At 48.6% G+C, this 17,286-nt stretch overlaps 1 protein-coding gene across 4 annotated transcripts in view; it reads left to right on the top strand.

Moving 5' to 3' along the window:
* The window catches only part of TFCP2L1 (transcription factor CP2 like 1), a 68,351-nt gene extending 53,364 nt beyond the window's left edge, over positions 1-14,987 (top strand). For 2 of the 4 annotated variants that reach the window (XM_016949623.3, XM_016949622.3), the window contains one exon: positions 7,199-14,987. In XM_016949623.3, the coding sequence (XP_016805112.1) occupies positions 7,199-7,245 (47 nt within the window). In that variant the 3' untranslated portion in view covers positions 7,246-14,987. Of the gene's footprint in view, positions 1-5,978; positions 6,031-7,195 lie in introns of all 4 variants that reach the window. The other 2 variants (XM_016949621.3, XM_016949620.3) reach the window with 2 other exon arrangements.
* The last annotated feature ends 2,299 nt before the right edge of the window (positions 14,988-17,286 follow it).

Raw genomic sequence — 17,286 nt, 5'->3', positions numbered from 1 at the left:
CCAAGTGGTGAAGGTGCCACAGCCTTCCCAGGTGGCACAGGGCAGTGTAGAGCACAAGCAGCTACTGGCAGAGGGCTCAGGTACTGTGGTCTCCAGGGATCTGACCCGCTCATGGCTAAGAAGCGGGTGTTGATATGCCTGCCAAAGGGTTAGGCATTCCTTGCATGATGTAGAACAGAGGCTTTTAAGTTTGTTCTATCCTGGACCCCTTCCGCCTAATAACAGGAGTGTGTACTTGTTTTAAGTGTATGCATAGCGACTTATTTAATCCTGTCTGCCTCTATATGATGTGGGTGTTATTATTATCCCATTTCACAGATGCGGGACTGAGGCACAGAGGCTGAGTAATTGCCCCAGGTTGAACAGTGGGTAAGGGGTGGAGCTATGGTGGGAACCCAGGGATTGGAGCTGCAGGGCCCAAGCTCTGAGCCTGTAAGGTACCCAGCCCCTGCTGAAGTGAAGCCTTTATTTATTTATTTAAAAATTTTTATATTAAAAAAAATTGAGACAGGGTCTCGCTGCATTGCCCAGGCTGGTCTTGAACTCTTGGGCTCAAGCGATCCTCTTGCCTCAGCCTCCCAAAGTGCTGAGATTATAGGTGTGAGCCACCATGCCCAGCCTTTTGTTGTTGTTGGTTGTTGTTGTTGTTGTTGTTGTGAGACAAGGTCTTGCTCTATCACTCAGGCTGGTGTGATCTCAGCTTACTGCAACCTCCACCTCCCAGGCTCAGGCCATCCTCCCACCTCAGGCTCCTAAGTAGCTTGGACTACAGGCACTCACCACCACGCCTGCCTAATTTTTTGTAGAGACAGGGTTTTGCCATGTTGCCCAGGCTGGTCTGAAACTCCTGGGCTCAAGTGATCCACCCACCTTGGCCTTCCAAAGTGCTGGGATTACAGGCATGAGCCCCTGCACCAGCTGAAGTGAAGCCTTTAAACATAGAGCTGTGGCTGGGCGCAGTGGCTCACACCTGTAATCCCAGCACTTTGGGAGGCCGAGGTGGGCGGATCACCTGAGGTCAGAAGTTTGAGATCAGCCTGGCCAACATGGAGAAACCCCTGTCTCTACTAAAAATACAAAATTAGCCGGGCATGGTGGTGCATGCCTGTAATCCCAGGTACTCGGGAGGCTGAGGCAGGAGAATCGCTTGAACCTGGGAGGCGGAGGTTGCAGTGAGCTGAGATCATGCCCATTGCACTCCAGCCTGGGCAACAAAAGCGAAACTCCATCTCAAAAACAAAACAAAGCAAACAAACAAACAAAAACATAGGACTGTGCTGGTGGGAGCGGGATGGGATCGTGTGCCCCCAGTTCAGCCCCCAGCAGACCCCGAGCCCTTCTGGGAATTCTGAAGGCCTCTGTATAGAGGATTATAGAGCCCCACCTGACCCTGGACCAGCAAAGGAGTGGTAGGACACAAGGCCAGTATTTGTGGATTAAGACTCCGATTTGTTTCTTCCCATCCCTGGTCCTTGCCTTTGCTGGTGATGCTGCCAAGAGTGTTCCTGACCTGGTGATACTGAGTACAGAAACAGTGGCTGGGAGAAGTAGAGAAAATGCAGGGTTTGGAATTGGACTGGTGTCCCCACCCGAAACTACCTCCTAGTTGCTGAATGACTTTGGGGGAAATTTACTGAACCTCTCTGTGCCACAGTTTCCACATCTGCAAAACAGGGATGCATATACCTGTCAGACTGTAGTACAGATAAGGTGGGAGAACAGTGGCAGGTGCCAGGAGACACTAAACAAGTCGTGGGTGGTGTCATTGACTGTGATTCTGCAGGGCACTTGTTATTTGGGGGAGCTAGTGGTGGAGAGATCTTTTTAGTTTTGGGGATGTATAAAAATGTCAGGCTTCTCAGGGTTTGTGTATTTCACAGGTTGACATTACTAGTAATAATCCTCTTGCCACTTGTCATTAAACTGCCAGAGCCCTTGAATGTTCATGAGCACTTCCTCTCAGTCCTGGAGGCCAGCAAGGTGGATTTTCCCTGTCTTTCACATTAAAAAGTAATTTGTAATTAGTATAAGAAGTTAAGCAACATAGAACAGCAGAAGGTAGATGTGAAAAAAGCTTACCTCCCCCTTCTTTTCTCCTGGAATAGTTTCTGTTAAGTTTGATGTGATTCTGCAAGGCAATTTTTTGTGCTCTTGTCTCTGTGTGTGCCCTAGTGTATGTAGATGTGGGTTTTTAAAACATGCAGTCCGGGCATGGTGGCTCATGTCTGTAATCCCAGCACTTTGGGAGGCTGAGGCAGGTGGATCACCTGAGGTCAGGAGTTCGAGACCCGCCTGGCCAACATGACGAAACCCTGTCTCTACTAAAAACACAAAAATTAGTCGGGCATGGTGGGTGCCTGTAATCCCAGCTATTCGGGAGGCTGAGCCAGGAGAATTGCTTGAACCCTGGAGGCAGAGGTTTCAGTGAGCTGAGATTGTGCCACTGCACTCCAGCCTGGGCAACAGAGCGAGACTCCATCTCAAAAATATAAAAATAAAAAAAAATTAAAACATGCAGCAAACATGCAGCCGTACATTTATCTGCAACTTGCTATTTTTGTCACCAGTTCACCAGTTAAGAATTACGTTTATATTATTACATTCAAATCTAATCGAGCCTTTTTTTTTTTTTTTTTTGAGACACGGTTTCACTCTGTAACCCAGGCTGGAGTGCAGTGGCCCAGTCACAGCTAGACTTATTGCAGCCTCGACCTCCTGGGCTCAGGGGATCCTCCTACCTCAGCCTTCTGAGTAGCTGGGACCACAGGCATGTTCCACCATGCCTGGCTAATTTTTTTTTTTTTTAATTTTTTGTAGAGACAACATTTCGCCATGTTGCCCAGGCTGGTCTTGAACTCCTGGGCTCAAGCAGTTCACCTGCCTTGGCCTCTCAAGGTGCTGGGATTACAGGTGTGAGCCACTGTGCTTGGCCTAGCTATTTTTTTTTTTAACTCCTATTTTACGGAGGAGGAAAATGAAGCCTGAGGTTCCTAACCTGAGAGCTGACTTTAGAATAGCCAGGAAGGTGGACATGCTGTGAGCAGTGGACAGCTGTAGTGTCACCGAAGGCTTGTCACTTTGCATTCCAAAATGAATTTCCTTTTGTGAAGACAAAAGCCAAAAATGTGGGGAACGCTTGCAAAATCACGGGTCCCTGAAGGCAGTTCCTTCCTCAGCTTGTCCTGTGTGCTCAAGAGTAGGCAGTGAAGCAAGTGAAGCAGAGAGCAGAACCCAAATGCCACCTCGCCTAAGTAGGCGATTCTCATTCCCCAAAGTCTCCTTGCCTCTTAACCCCGAATCTATTGGAAACCTTTGGTTCTTAATTGCCCAGAGTGCTGGAGGCAGCCTGGCCAGCTGCGGAGCCGGCCCCTGGGGTGCAAGGGCACTTCATTAAACAAGAGAGTTACTGATTAAGCCCATGTGGGCTCTGCGTAGGGCTTCGCATGCCCAAGTGGCTGGGCTGCCAAGAGTGCTAGATGGAGCAGGCCAGCAGAATAGAGTAAATGTACTTCACGCATCATTAGGCTCTGTGGGAGGGGCGGGGGCGACAGGTGGATGGATTTGCAAGATTCGAGGTAGTAATCCAGAGCAGGCCATAAAATGTGGATGGCATTTTTTCAATTTGAAAAGGGGTTTTGCTATTGTGTTAGCTAGTGTGTGTGTGTGTGTGTGTGTGTGTGTGTGTGTATTGTATGTTTATATATTTTATTTTATTTGGAGACAGAGTCTCACTCTGTCACCCAGGCTGAAGTGCAGTGATGTGATCTCAGCTCACTGCAACCTCCGCCTCCTGCATTCAAGCGATTCTCCTGCCTTAGCCTTCTGAGTAGCTGGGATTACAGGCACCTGCCACCGTGCCCGGCTAATTTTGTATTTTTAGTAGAGATGGGGTTTCACCATGTTGGCCAGGTTGTTCTGGAACTCCTGACCTCAGGTGATCCACCTGCCTTCGCCTCCCAAAGTCCTGGGATTACAGGCGTGAGCCACCGCGCCCGGCCTGTTTATATATTTTAAAAATATTCTTTAAATGTAAATTGTGAAATGCAGTATAAATATGGAAAAAATTTGTAAAACTTACTTATACAGTTAAAGAACCATTGAAGTACCCATGTACCTGCACTCAGGTTACCAGAATGTTACATTAGAAGCCCCTTTGTGGACTGATTTCATAACAGCCAACTGGCTAGTATGAATTTTCTATTAAACATTCCCTTGTTCCTCCTCAATATATTGTTTAATTTTGCTATTTAAAAACTTTCCATGAGTGAAATCATAGTGTATTCTTCTGTGATTTCTTTCATTTCACATTTTGTTTGGAAGGTCATGCATGTTGAAGTATACAGCTGGCGCTCATTGGCACTGCCGAGGAGCATGATTCCATCACATCTGGTTCATGCTTCTGCTGTTGATTGACGGGGCTGGTAGGAGTTTGGTGTTACTGCAGACGGTGCTGCGCTAACCAGCCTCATGCCCGTCTTTGTGATGTAGAACTTTGTCCAGGGCTCATGACTTGTAGGAGAATGTAGGAAAATTTCCTTGTTGGAAATGCATGGTCATTCTTACTGGGTCCCATGAACAGTGTTAGGAAGATTTACATCCCCATCAGTAGTGGACACCAGTTCCTGTTGCTCTACATTCTGGTTATATTTTTGTCATTAAATCAGCCCCATTTTACAGAGAGGGCCATGGAGACAGGAAGTTAAAAAGGTTGGCTTGTCCAAGGTCACTGGGTAGTTCATCGAAATTAGAACTCCAGAGAGGAGGCTCCTGAGCAGAGTCGTTAGTTTCCTGCCACATTTATAGACACAGGTAGTGGAACCCTCCTTTATATTTTGTCTTTGTAGGACGCGGATGTGCAGATCCTACTAAGTACCAAGGTTTCTATTTTTAAAAACATTTTATTTAGTTGTTTTTCTCTGTTGCCATTAGTCACATACACATTCCTGTAATGCGTCCGTTATAGAGACTGGAAGAATTAGTAACTAGGAAAAAGCAAAAATAGTGCAAACAAACATAAATCAGTGGTCCAGTATTAAATGGTAACATCTTGATTCCCGTTTGGGCCTCTTTCCATCCTTCATATTCATACTAGATGGTTGGGGTTATGTTCAGGTTTCTGTTACTTAAATTGCAATCATGTCACACCTTGATTCTGTGTCCTTATTTTTCAGTGAATGTTGTAGCAGAACCATGTTCCTGCTGCATTCGTAGACACCGTGGCAGTGGTGTTTACCGCGTTCCCGTGTGTGTAGACACCGTGGCAGTGGTGTTTACCACGTTCCCGTGTGTGTAGACACCGTGGCAGTGGTGTTTACCACGTTCCCGTGTGTGTGGACACCGTGGCAGTGGTGTTTACCGTGTTCCCGTGTGTGTGGGCACTGTGGCAGTGGTGGTTACCATGTTCCCGTGTGTGTGGGCACCGTGGCAGTGGTGTTTACCGTGTTCCCGTGTGTGTGGACACCGTGGCAGTGGTGTTTACCGTGTTCCCGTGTGTGTGGGCACTGTGGCAGTGGTGGTTACCATGTTCCTGTGTGTGTGGACACCGTGGCAGTGGTGTTTACCACGTTCCCGTGTGTGTGGACACCGTGGCAGTGGTGTTTACCGTGTTCCCATGTGTGTGGGCATTGTGGCAGTGGTGGTTACCATGTTCCCGTGTGTGTGGACACCGTGGCAGTGGTGTTTACCGTGTTCCCGTGTGTGTGGACACCGTGGCAGTGGTGTTTACCGTGTTCCCGTGTGTGTGGACACCGTGGCAGTGGTGTTTACCGTGTTCCCGTGTGTGTGGACACCGTGGCAGTGGTGTTTACCGTGTTCCCGTGTGTGTGGACACCGTGGCAGTGGTGTTTACCGTGTTCCCGTGTGTGTGGACACCGTGGCAGTGGTGTTTCCGCAGCTGCGCATGGCTAGGCTCTGCCACTGAGGCTTTCCAAATGATGAACTCGTGGTTGAAGGAACATGTTTTCTCTTTTGTCTCTCAGATGGTGCAGAACTTCCAAGATGAATCCTGTTTTGTCCTCAGCACAATTAAAGGTGAAGCCTCCCCCTCCCCCTAGGGTAGTTGTGGGGGCAGGTGAGAGGGTGGGACCTGCCTGCAGGATGGGCCCTTCCAGAGAGTGCTGACCTGGGAAAAGCCTTTGAGAAAAAGAAAGCACAAACTCTCTGTGAAAGCTAGCCCTAGAAATGGCAGAACTAGTGAGATTGGCCCCCAGGGTCACTTCTGAAAGGGAAATCCTGGGCCAGGCAACTTGTTTTCTATGAACTCAGTGTTGAGTAGAAGCGTTGTGGGTTTCCTGGGGTCCTCCGGGAAGATCAAGCCTGGAATACAGCCACTGAGTCTGCAGGCAGCGTGGGTCGGGATGGGGGATGAGGGGGCCACCTGACAGTGTGCCTGTGCTCTGCCGAGGAAGAGCCTGTGGGCCAGGAACATGTATTTATTCATAAAAGGTAGAGAAAGACCTGCTGTGGCCTTCCTAAGGGTTGGGGTGCATGTATAGGATATGTCAGAACAAAAGCCCTCTGACCGACTCATAGACCCTGGACCATGATGAGGCCACTTCCCACCTTGTCCCGTGGATCTAGCCACCGAGTGTCTTTTTGTTCTTTTTGAGACGGAGTTTCTGTCACCCAGGCTGGAGTGCAGTGGCGTGATCTCAGCTCACTGCAAGCTCCGCCTCCCGGGTTCACACCATTCTCCTGCCTCAGCCTCCCGAGTAGCTGGGACTACAGGCGCCCGCCACCATGCCTGGCTAATTTTTTTGTATTTTTTTAGTAGAGACGGGGTTTCACCGTGTTAGCCAGGATGGTCTTGATCTCCTGACCTTGTGATCCGCCTGCCTTGGCCTCCCAAAGTGCTGGGATTACAGGCGTGAGCCACCGCGCCCAGCCGCCACCAAGTGTCTTTGGGGCCTTGGGGGCCATAATATCCCTGAGAACCACAGTTGTCCAAATCCTCCTTGGAACATAGGTTTTCATCCTTGAGCCTAGGGCTATGGTAGAAAGACCTATTGTCAAAAAGACACTAAACGAGGCAGATGTCAGGGCATGTGAGATCCCTGCTTCTGCCAGCACGCTTTGCTGTATGCAGCCCTATTTTGGTGGTCTTTGCTGATACCCTAACAGCGTGCCTTTTGGGACTCCCCAATACTGTGGCACTGCACCTTTTTTCCTGTGAAATACACCCAGTGTTTCTCTCTAGCAGCTGAGAGCAATGACGGCTACCACATCATCCTGAAATGTGGACTCTGAGCAGCAGTGGACCTCGTACCTGTCTCCAGCTCCCAGCCCTGTGGATCCCCGTGGATGTAGACATTGCCCCACTGTAAGCTGTGGCCTCACCAGGCAAGCTGAGGCCAGGAGGGACCCTGCCCAGTCTGTGAAAGCTACAGAGCACCAACCAGCAGAAGCCTGTGGACACCAAGTACGGTGTACAGAAAGCCAGTGGCTCCTTTCTCCCTTCCTCTTGGCCTTCAGATTTTGAATGGTTCCTTGTTCATTTCTGTTGGTCCAACCCTGACGTTCTAAAAGGGCAAACAGTGGAGACGTCTGCTCTGAAACCCCTCATCCCTTAGTTGGAAGCTGATTGGGTATCTTGGTGCCGCCTGTATTGGTCCCTTCTGACCACTCTCCTGCCTCCAGAGAAAGCTCTGCTTCACCCTGGAAGCTGGTACCTTTACCTCCTCCTCTGGGAGTTGGCTGCATGGCCAGCACTGCCGACTTGATGGGAGCAGTTTGCCCTCATTCTCCTGTTTCAAGTTTGCTTCCCTTCTCAGTGACCCTGGTGAGCATCCGCCTTTCCTGTTCTTGGATGAATTGATGGGAGTGGGGCTATTCTGTGCCTTCTACCTCTTTCTTCTCTATGTTGTTTCTAAGGATCTGCTGCTGCGGAACCCAAAGATGTGCTCCTGTCTCTGCACTGGCGCATTGGCATGGTAGATGCCACAATGTATGTGCCCGGCCTTTCTCAGAGACATTAGTTCTGAGGCCCTTTGTGGGGAGGTTAGGGGGATGGTAATAGAAAAAGACTATTTTATGTCCTGGCAATCACGGGTAAGGAGGATTAGGAATGAGTATTCCATTCCTAGGTGTCATCAGATGACCTTGACCACCACAGTAGGAGGCCCTCTTGGATGGACTTACAGAAGGTTAGAGAAGACCTTGTTGAACCGCTGCTAAACTTGCCACAGGAACTTAAATGTTTATCTTTGTTTGTTTGTAGAGGCGATGTTTAGGGTATTTTGCCTGCAGCAGAATGGGTGCATCATCTTTCTTAATGGCCTATCGGGAAATTTGAGTGTCAGTAACTGTGGTAGACTCAGAAATTCGTCTTTGTCTTGCCTCTGGTTCCTGGGATCCAGTGATCTCTACTGGCCCAGGGCTTCAGCTCTTGGTTAATTTAGGTTCATGGGGAACCCCCTGACCCCCTGAATGGGATGTGCTAGCTTCTAAATGGAGCTTCTGTGGAATGAAGTGCTAGACTGAAGGACTACCAGAATAAAACAGGGTCTACAATGGGGAGAACTTGTTTTATAGATGAGGAAACCAAGGCTCAGAGGGGCGAAGTCACCTGCATGGTAGCACATAGTGATAGGGCAGCGATATAAATTTATCATATAAACCAGGACATTTCAGAATAAAAGGGGCTCTGTTAGTCATTATGTTGGGTAATAGCCATGGCATTCCTACAGAACAGAGTGAGGACAGGCTCCTGATTCCTCTTCCTTCTTTAGAGGAGAAGTGGGGAGTGGGTTAACTAACAGCTTTATTGAGATGTCATTCACATGCCATTCAGTTTATCCATTGCTAGTGTCCAATTGTATTCACAGAACCACCATCAATTCACAGAATTACAATCAACATTGGTACATTTTCATCACCCCCAGTAAAACCCTGTACCCTTTGTCTGTCACTCCCCTACTTTCCCAACTCCTGCAGTCCAAGGCAGCCATGAATCTACTTTCTATGTAAGATTAACCTACTCTGGACATTTCATATATCTGGAATCATGTGATATCTCTTTTGTGACTGGCTTCTTCCACTGAATGTTTTCTAGGGCCGTCCAAGTTGAGGATGTATCAGTACTTCATTCTTTTGTATTGCTGAATAATACTTCATTGTATAGATAGACCACATTTGTTTATTGATTCATCAGTTGATGGACATTTGTGTGCTTTTACTTTTTGGCTACTCTGAATGATGCTGCTATGAACATATTTCTACAAGATTTTGTGTGGACATATGTTTTCATTTCTTTTAGCAATATACATAGGAGTGGAATTGCTAGGTCTTACAGTAACTCCGTGTTTTAACTTTTTGAGAAACTGCCAGACTGTTTTCTATAGCAGCTGTACCATTTTACATTCCCACCAGCAATGTATCCAGGTTTCAATTTGTCTACATCCTCATCAACACTTGCTATTATCTGTCTTTTTGCTTTTAGCATCCTAATGAGTATGATGAAATGCTATCTTGTGGTTTTGATTTGCATTCCCCTGATGGCAACTGATGCTGAGTGTCTTTTCTTGTGCTTACGGGCCATGCGTATTTCTTCTTTGGAGAAAGGTCTATCCAGGTCCTTTGCCTATTTTTAATTGAGTTGTCTTTTTTTTTTTTAAGTTTTCTGTTTTCCTAACCACTAGACTACCAGGGATGAGCCTTCTTTTTATTATTGAGTTGGGTGAGCTATTTGTATATTCTAGACGCCAGTCTTTTATCAGGTATATGACTGGTAAAAATGTTCTCCCCTTCTGTGGATTGTTTTCAGTTTCTTGTTGGTGTCCTTTGAGACACAAAACTTTTTAACTTTGATGATTTCCAAGATACGTATTTTTTTTCTATTGTCACTTGTGCTTTTGGTGCCATATCTAGAAAACCATTGCCTAATCTAAGGTCAAGAAGATTAATGCCTGTGTTTTCTTCTAAGAACTTGTATAGTTTTAGTTCTCACAATGGTCTTTGATCCATTTCGAGTATATTTTTATATATGATGTGATGTAGGGGTCCAGCTTCATTCTTTTGCTTGTGGATCTCCACTTGTCCCACTGCTGATTATTGAGAAAAATATCCTTTCTCCACGGAATTGTCTTGGCACCCTTGCTAAAGGCCTCTGCTTCTTACTGGATCTTCTTTCCTGGGACATGGTGTCGTTGGGAAGCTTACCTTTTTTTTTTTTTACTTAGTCTGTGTTTGGTTCCACCAGTTTTATGCTGCCTTTCTACTCTGTTCTTGCTGTCTCCCTCTTTACCTGAGTCAACGGTACTGAGTCCTATCTCTCTCTGATGTTCCCCAGTCTTCCTTGGTGCATGTTCTAGCTCCACACACTAGTCCTTGGAGGAAGGTTGAGACCAATGATTTCCTGTTATGAGTCATGAGGAAACTGAATCACCTAGAAGTGGAATAATGTGCTTAGGGTCACACAGCCCATTAGTGGAAGGACCAGGACTAGACCTTTAGTCTTCTGAGGTCCAGCCCCTTAGGCTGTCTGTCATCACTGTACCCAAGTGATGTCACTACCAAGGCCAAATGATGGTGGGCTAAATTTTAATTCTCAAAAGTGTAGGAGGCTAATATTGTCTTCTAAGTTCCAAAAGAAGATGTAATAAAAGTCTGTTACCTTAAGTGTGCTATTAGTAGAGTCTTCCATTTTTCTGGCATGCCCCTGGCATCTGCTCTTCTTACCTTCTCGTGGTTGTAGTTAAAGCTTATAGCTTATGAAAGAATAGAAAATAATAAATACCAAAAAAAAGTACACATGGTAATTTGGTACCAAAATATCTCAGCTGCCTAATTTAGCAGTTCATCCCTTCCACAGGGGTCAGATGAGCTAAAGCTCCAGGTTTTATTTTTCATTTGATTGACATACAGAAAAGCCATAGCCCTTCCCACAGCTGTCCAGGGTCTTTCCTGTGAGTCCGGAGGTGCTGGCCTATTGAGCAGGACAGCTCTTCCCAGGGCATTCCCACCAACCTGTGGCTTCTGAACTGTAGCTTCTTTTTACAGTGAACCCCAGAGGGAAATAAGACAGACACATGTGCTCAGGCCACCATCTTGAACTGGAAGCCCAAAGCTGAGTTCCTTACTCTTAGGTCGTCACGGTTTTTGCGGGGTATCTGCAAGGTTGAGATAAACCCTTTCCTGTTTACCAGGTTGTCCTTTCTGGATGAAGGGACAGAGGCTGTTGAATGGAGGAATAATAGGTTTGCTGGAGGAGGGGCATGGTAATGCCTGTGAGAAAGGACAGGATGGGGTGGGGAGGTCGAGGCTTTGACTTGGGGTCCTAAGCAAAGGTCAGGTGTTGCCCTAGTGACCTCTTGCCCAGACAGCCCAGAGCCCCTTACACAGAGCTATTAACCTAGGGAAGGTTTTACCAGCAGTGGACTGGAGCCAGCCAGGGTCACAAGTTTCCAAGTCCAGCATTGCTTCAGGGGCTGGCCTGAGTAACTGAAGATCTGAAAATCATTAACAAGTCGATGAAATAAACGGAAAAGCCTCTTAGGCTGTTGTCAGTGGAGCAGAGGGAGAAAGTCCCTAGGCACTCAGAGGGGGCGAGAAAACAGTGGATGATTGGGCAGGGGTAGGGGGTTAGATGTTGACACTGCCTGGGGTGTAGGAAGAGGAACAGAGAACCCAGAGTCAGGGTCCTGGATCCCAGACCCTCGCTCAGTATGAGTCTCTTTGCCTCTCTGGGTCTCTATCTCCTCCTCTTACAAATACAGGCTTGGTGATCTCTGAAGATGGCACCAACCTGCCATGAAATGAATCTGAGGGGTTTTCCCATTTTTCCCTCCATCAAAATCGTACAAAAAGCTGGACGTGGTGGCCCATGCCTCTAATCCTAGCATTTTGGGAGGCCGAGGTGGGAGAATCACTTGACGCCAAGAGTTCGAGACCAGCCTGGGCATCGTAGTGAGACTCCATCTCTGTCTTTTTGAAAATAAAAAATCTTTGAAAATTGCACAACAGGCAGGAGACCTTTACGTGTGCCCATCTTGGTTGTACACAGTGCCACCAGTGCTCCTGCAGTGCAAGGCGGCATGCTTCTTGACATGGGTCAGATTGTGTCCATCGTGTCTTTGGGAATCAGCCCTAGCTCCTAACTGGGCTGACTACTTCCTCCGCAAACTTATGGGGGCCCCCAGATATTCCTTGCCAGCCAGGGGCCAGACACAGTGCGGGCACAGTCTGTGTCATTGGTGTACATGTGCGTGTTTACATGTGTACCTGGGTTCCTTCCCTTGCGCATGAATTTGCCATGAGCACAGCCAGAAGCAGCCTCAGCTTGGCAAGGTGTGGAGATGACTGCTGTTCCCTTTGCATTTGGGGAAAACAGGCTCCCTCGGTAGCTTGATGATCCTCTTTTGATCTTGTGTGACCTCCTGGAGAGTGGATGAAGCTGGTGGCCTTAGCTTTTCTAGACAGTGTAAGTGGCACTGGGCGAGGCCCCCAGAGCAGGACAAGGTCTCTAGAGCGGGTCTCCCACATGACTGGCTTCACACAGGCACTTCCCCTCGGGTTGCATGCTCTGTGTCATGTTACCAGTCCGGGGTTGCAGGTAGGAAATATTTGTACCCTCTTCTGATTGCCACCTCCTTCCCATTGCCCCTTAGGGACAGGGCTTGAGGGCCAGTGAGGTGCTGGTCAGGCACCCCAGGCCTCCTTCTTGGGACCTGCCCAGGGGCACCCTGAGAGCTCCTGAAACCCCCACTTAGCTTCCAGACCTTTCTGCAAAAGCTCCTCCTGGCTTTCCTCCCTCCCCCAATCTATGGGTCATAGCTGACAGATCTGAGGGCAACTGCTGTGCTAGTGGCCAGGGCTGCACCTGCCATCCCCGGCTCTGCCACTTTAGGGCCTTCTAGAGGCAGTGTCCTTAGGAAGTAGCTCTGAGGCATGGGTTTTCTGCTCTGTGCAGGGCAGCTGATGGGATAAGGTGGGGAAGGACGGTCACTGCTTGGGCCCCAGCTGGCCAGCCTGGCGATGGGGCAACCAAACCATGTCCCCCAGCAAAGGGCCAGAGTGGGAACCTGTCCTCATGCCCTTCGTCCTGAGGAGCCCTGAGGTGGGCAGCAGGGGCCAGGGGAAGTTTTCAGGCCTTCATCAAAGAGAACAATATCCTCAGCTCCGCACCCCTCATCCTGTATCAGCTCTTACCGGTGTGTGACTGCCCTTGTCAGCTAGCATACGGTGGGCCCACCTGGCCCACTGGCTGTTTATGCCACTGATTTATGATAGGGAATATTATCTTTGAACCCAATTAAGTGTTTTCTACCCCATCACACACACAAAAAATTCTTATTATTAGTAGACATGTATTTACCAAAAATATGTACTCAATTATTGTATTTTGGATTTTATCAGTTTAAAAATTGTGGAAATTTGTTTGCTCTTATGCCAACATAATATTGATTTTGCCTCTTGGCTCTGAAAGCCCAAAATATTTACCATCTAGCCCGTTACAGAAAAAGTCTGCTGACTACTGAGCCAGACCTCCATTACCTCCATCCCTGTTGGATTATTTAAAGAAAGCCTCAGACAGTAAGGGCTTTTTTAAAAGAATAAAATGACTTGGTTTGAGCTTGGAAGCAGGGGAAGCATTCAGATGAGCAGTTTCTGCATTAACCCTGCCTGTCACGCATCTCGTGTCCTGTGTGGCTGGCGAGCCCCCCTTGGAAGGTTCTGGTGCTTCAGCTGGCTCCTGCAGAGTCCACCCCGCCTCGTGGTGGGAATGCAGAGCCCTTTGCTTTCCTTCTTGCCGCCTGCTTCCTGTTCCTGGGGACCCGTTGGGCATTTGGCCTGCATCCCCTGGCCAGGCCCCTCAGGGTTGATGTGTGGAGAAGGCCTTTGAGCAGTGGTGGGCAGCAGTGGCCTCCTGGCCAGCTCACACTCTTGTCCTGGGAGGGGCAGCCTGATCTCACCTCCACCTAGTACCTTGGGGACTGAGGACCTTTTGGCTTCTCTGGAGCCTGCAAGCCTCTTCCCATGTGTCCAGCTGCTCTTCCTGCTACAAAGGGGACCACTCACAGTGGCCTCAGCTTGGTGGTTTTGAGGGGCAGCCCCCTGGCCCTCCATAAGGGTATCCTGGGCCTGAGAATTCTGCATCTGCCATTGGAGGATGGACAGCCTCAAATGGAAGGAGTCCCACGGGAGATGGGTCCGAGGTCCGGCTGTGGCCATCCAGCCCCCTGTGGCTTGTCCAGCCTCTGTGCACCCCTGGTGTCTTCACTCCAGGGGCAGACAGCAGCCACCGCAGTCCCTTTCTTCGTGAGTAACAGTAGTGGTAGCAGCTGGGGCTAACAGGCTAGGCTTTGTGTTCTGCGCGTTTGGTCAGCTTCTTACTTGATCCTCCCTAAAGCAATGGGGAGGCCCCCTCTAGCCCAGTTTTCAGGAAGTCAACTGGGAGGTTAGATGGGGGCCAGGGTCCCACAGCTACTGATGGCCCGAGCCAGGTTGAGCTTCCTGGTGTCCAGTCCGGATCCCACTTGCAGATCTCATGCTCTCAGATAGGTGGGACGAGTTCTTTTGTCACAGTGCTGGCTCTGTCCTGAGGCCTCATTGCTGGCTGGGTGTGCTCTGCTGGGAAAAGCTTTGCGGGGCTTGCTTGGTTAACCACAGAAGAGAAGGGGACTGTTTGGGGTGCCTCTCTGCAGCCTCCCCGTGCTGGGTGGAAGCACGGTTACTGTGTTCTCTAATGTTCATGTATTTAAAGTGATTTCTTTCTAAAGATGTAACCTCCACACCTTTCTCCAGATTGGGTGACTCTTTTCTAAAGGTGGTGGGAGTATCTGTCGGGGTGGTGTGGCCCTTGGATGGGTCAGGTGGGTGTGAGAGGTCCTGGGGAGGTGGGCGTTGAGCTCAAAGTTGTCCTACTGCCATGTTTTTGTACCTGAAATAAAGCATATTTTGCACTTGTTACTGTACCATTGTGCGGACGAGAAGTCTGTATGTGGGATCTGTGCTTGGGTTAGAATGCAAATAAAACTCACATTTGTAAGAAACCTCTGTGGCTCAGGCCTTGAGTTGTTTTGCTTTTTTGTTTGTTAGATTCTGGTAAAATATACAAAACATAAAATTTACCGTCTTCACTATTTGAATTGTACATGTCAGCGGTATTAAGTACACTCACATTGTTGTGCAACCATCACACCATCCCTCTCCAGAATTCTTAATTTTTTGTTGAGACAGGGTCTTGCTCTGTCACCCAGGCTGGAGTGCAGTGGCATGATCACTGCTCACTGCAGCCTCGACCTCCCCAGGCTCAGGTGATTCTCCTAACTCAACCTCCCAAGTAGCTGGGACTACAGGCCCGTGCCACCATGCCCAACTAATTTGTTTGTATTTTGTAAAGATGGGGTTTCACCATGTTGCCCAGGCTGATATTGAACTCTTGGCCTCAAGCAGTCTGCCCACCTCAAGCACAGTGGCTGATGCCTATAAATGCTGAGATTACAGGTGTGAGCCACCACGCCCAGCCCAGAATTCTTTTCATCTTGCAAAACCAAACCTTTGTACCCATTAAACACTAACTTCCCGTCCCCCAGTGTTAGTCCATTTGCATTGCTACAAGGAATACCTGATACTGGGTAATTTATAAAGAGATTTGGCTCATGCTTCTGCAGGCCATACATGGCCTCAGCATCTGCTTCTGGTAAGGGCCTCAGGAAGCTTACAGTCGTGGCGGAAGGTGAAGGAGAGAGCCAGCATGTCACAGGGTGAGAGAGGGAACAAGAAAGAGGGAGAAGGCGCTAGGCTCTTGTAATCAGATCTCGTGTGAACTCAGAGAGGACTCACTCATTATGAGGACAGCATTAAGCCATTCATGAGGGATTTGCCCCCGTGACCCAAACACCTCCTACGAGGCCCAACTACTACATTGGAGGTCACATTTCAACTTGAGATTTGGAAGGGACATGTCCAAACCGTATCACCCTTGTCCCAGCCCCTAGCAACTGCTTTTCTCATTTCTGACTCTATGAGGGACATCATAAAAGTGGAATCATATAGTATTTGGCCTGTGACTGGGGTGTCCTCAAGGTTCATCCATATTGTAGCATGTCTCAGAATTTACTTTTTTTGTTTGTTTGTTTTGAGACAGTCTTGCTCTGTTGCCCAGGCTGGAGTGAGATGGCATGATCTCTGCTCACTGCAACCTCCGCCTCCCAGATTCAAACGATTCTCCTGCCTCAGCCTCCCAAGTAGCTGGGATTACAGGTGCCTGCCACCATGCCCGGCTAACTTTTGTATTTTTGTAGCCATGCCCATTTTTGTATTTTTGTATTTTGTATTTTTGTAGCCATGCCCAGCTAGATTTTGTATTTTTAGTTGAAATTGTGTTTCGCCATGTTGGCCAGGCTGGTCTCGAAGTCCTGACCTCAGGTGATCTGCCCGCCTCGGCCTCCCAAAGTGTTGAGATTACGGACGTGAGACACCGGCCAGACTCTCCTTCCTTTTTAAGGATGAATAATACTGTTGTATGGATAGCCCACATTTTGTTTATCCACTCATCCTTCGATGGACATTTTGGTTGCTTCCATGTTTAGCTATTGTGAATGATGCTGCTATGCACATGGGTGTGACCAAACAGCTCTTCATGTCCCTGCTTCCAGTTCTTTTGGGTAATGCTCAGAAGTGGGATTGCTGGGTCAATTCCATGTTTAATTTTTTGAGGAACCACCGTCCTATTTTCCACAGGGGCTGCACCATTTTACATTCCCTCAAACAGTGCACAACGGTTCCAATTACTCCTTGCCAACACCTATTATTTTCCTGGGTTTTGTTTTTTGTGTGTCTTTGTTTTTTAATAATAGCCATTGTAATGGAGGCCTCAGGTGTTTGAAGTTTGATCAGTGGGTGGGCTGGCTGAATGCTGGTCAGCACGTTTGCAGCGCTGCCACCCCAGTCTCTTATCTCTTACCAGGACCAGGGCTGTAGCCCATGAGCCACCCACAGGCCTCCCTACCAGCCCCCTACCCTGCTCTGAAACCTTTCTACCCTGACCACAACTTTCCCAAGCTCTTCTGTCTCCAGCGTCCATTCTGATCATGTGTGCCCATGGCGCCCAGAGCTGTGGCTCCTCCATGCCTGCTGCCCGTGATCTCCCCAGACTTCCAAGCCCCACGGATGGCGCTCCTCCCACCCCGCACTGGTAAAGCCCCCCTCTCCTCTCAAGTTGCCTGCACGTCCCTGTGAGAGGAGCAGACGGTGTGTACAGTGGGAGGGCCTTCAGGCCTTGGATTGGAATCCTGGGTCCGTATGATTTTGAGCAGGCTACTTAACCTCCCCGATTCCTATTCTCAT

This window comes from Pan troglodytes, chromosome 13, assembly GCF_028858775.2.
Source record: "Pan troglodytes isolate AG18354 chromosome 13, NHGRI_mPanTro3-v2.0_pri, whole genome shotgun sequence".
NCBI lineage: Eukaryota > Metazoa > Chordata > Mammalia > Primates > Hominidae > Pan > Pan troglodytes.
Note: the sequence above shows the minus strand (reverse complement) of the source record. Positions and strands in the feature narration are given on the sequence as shown.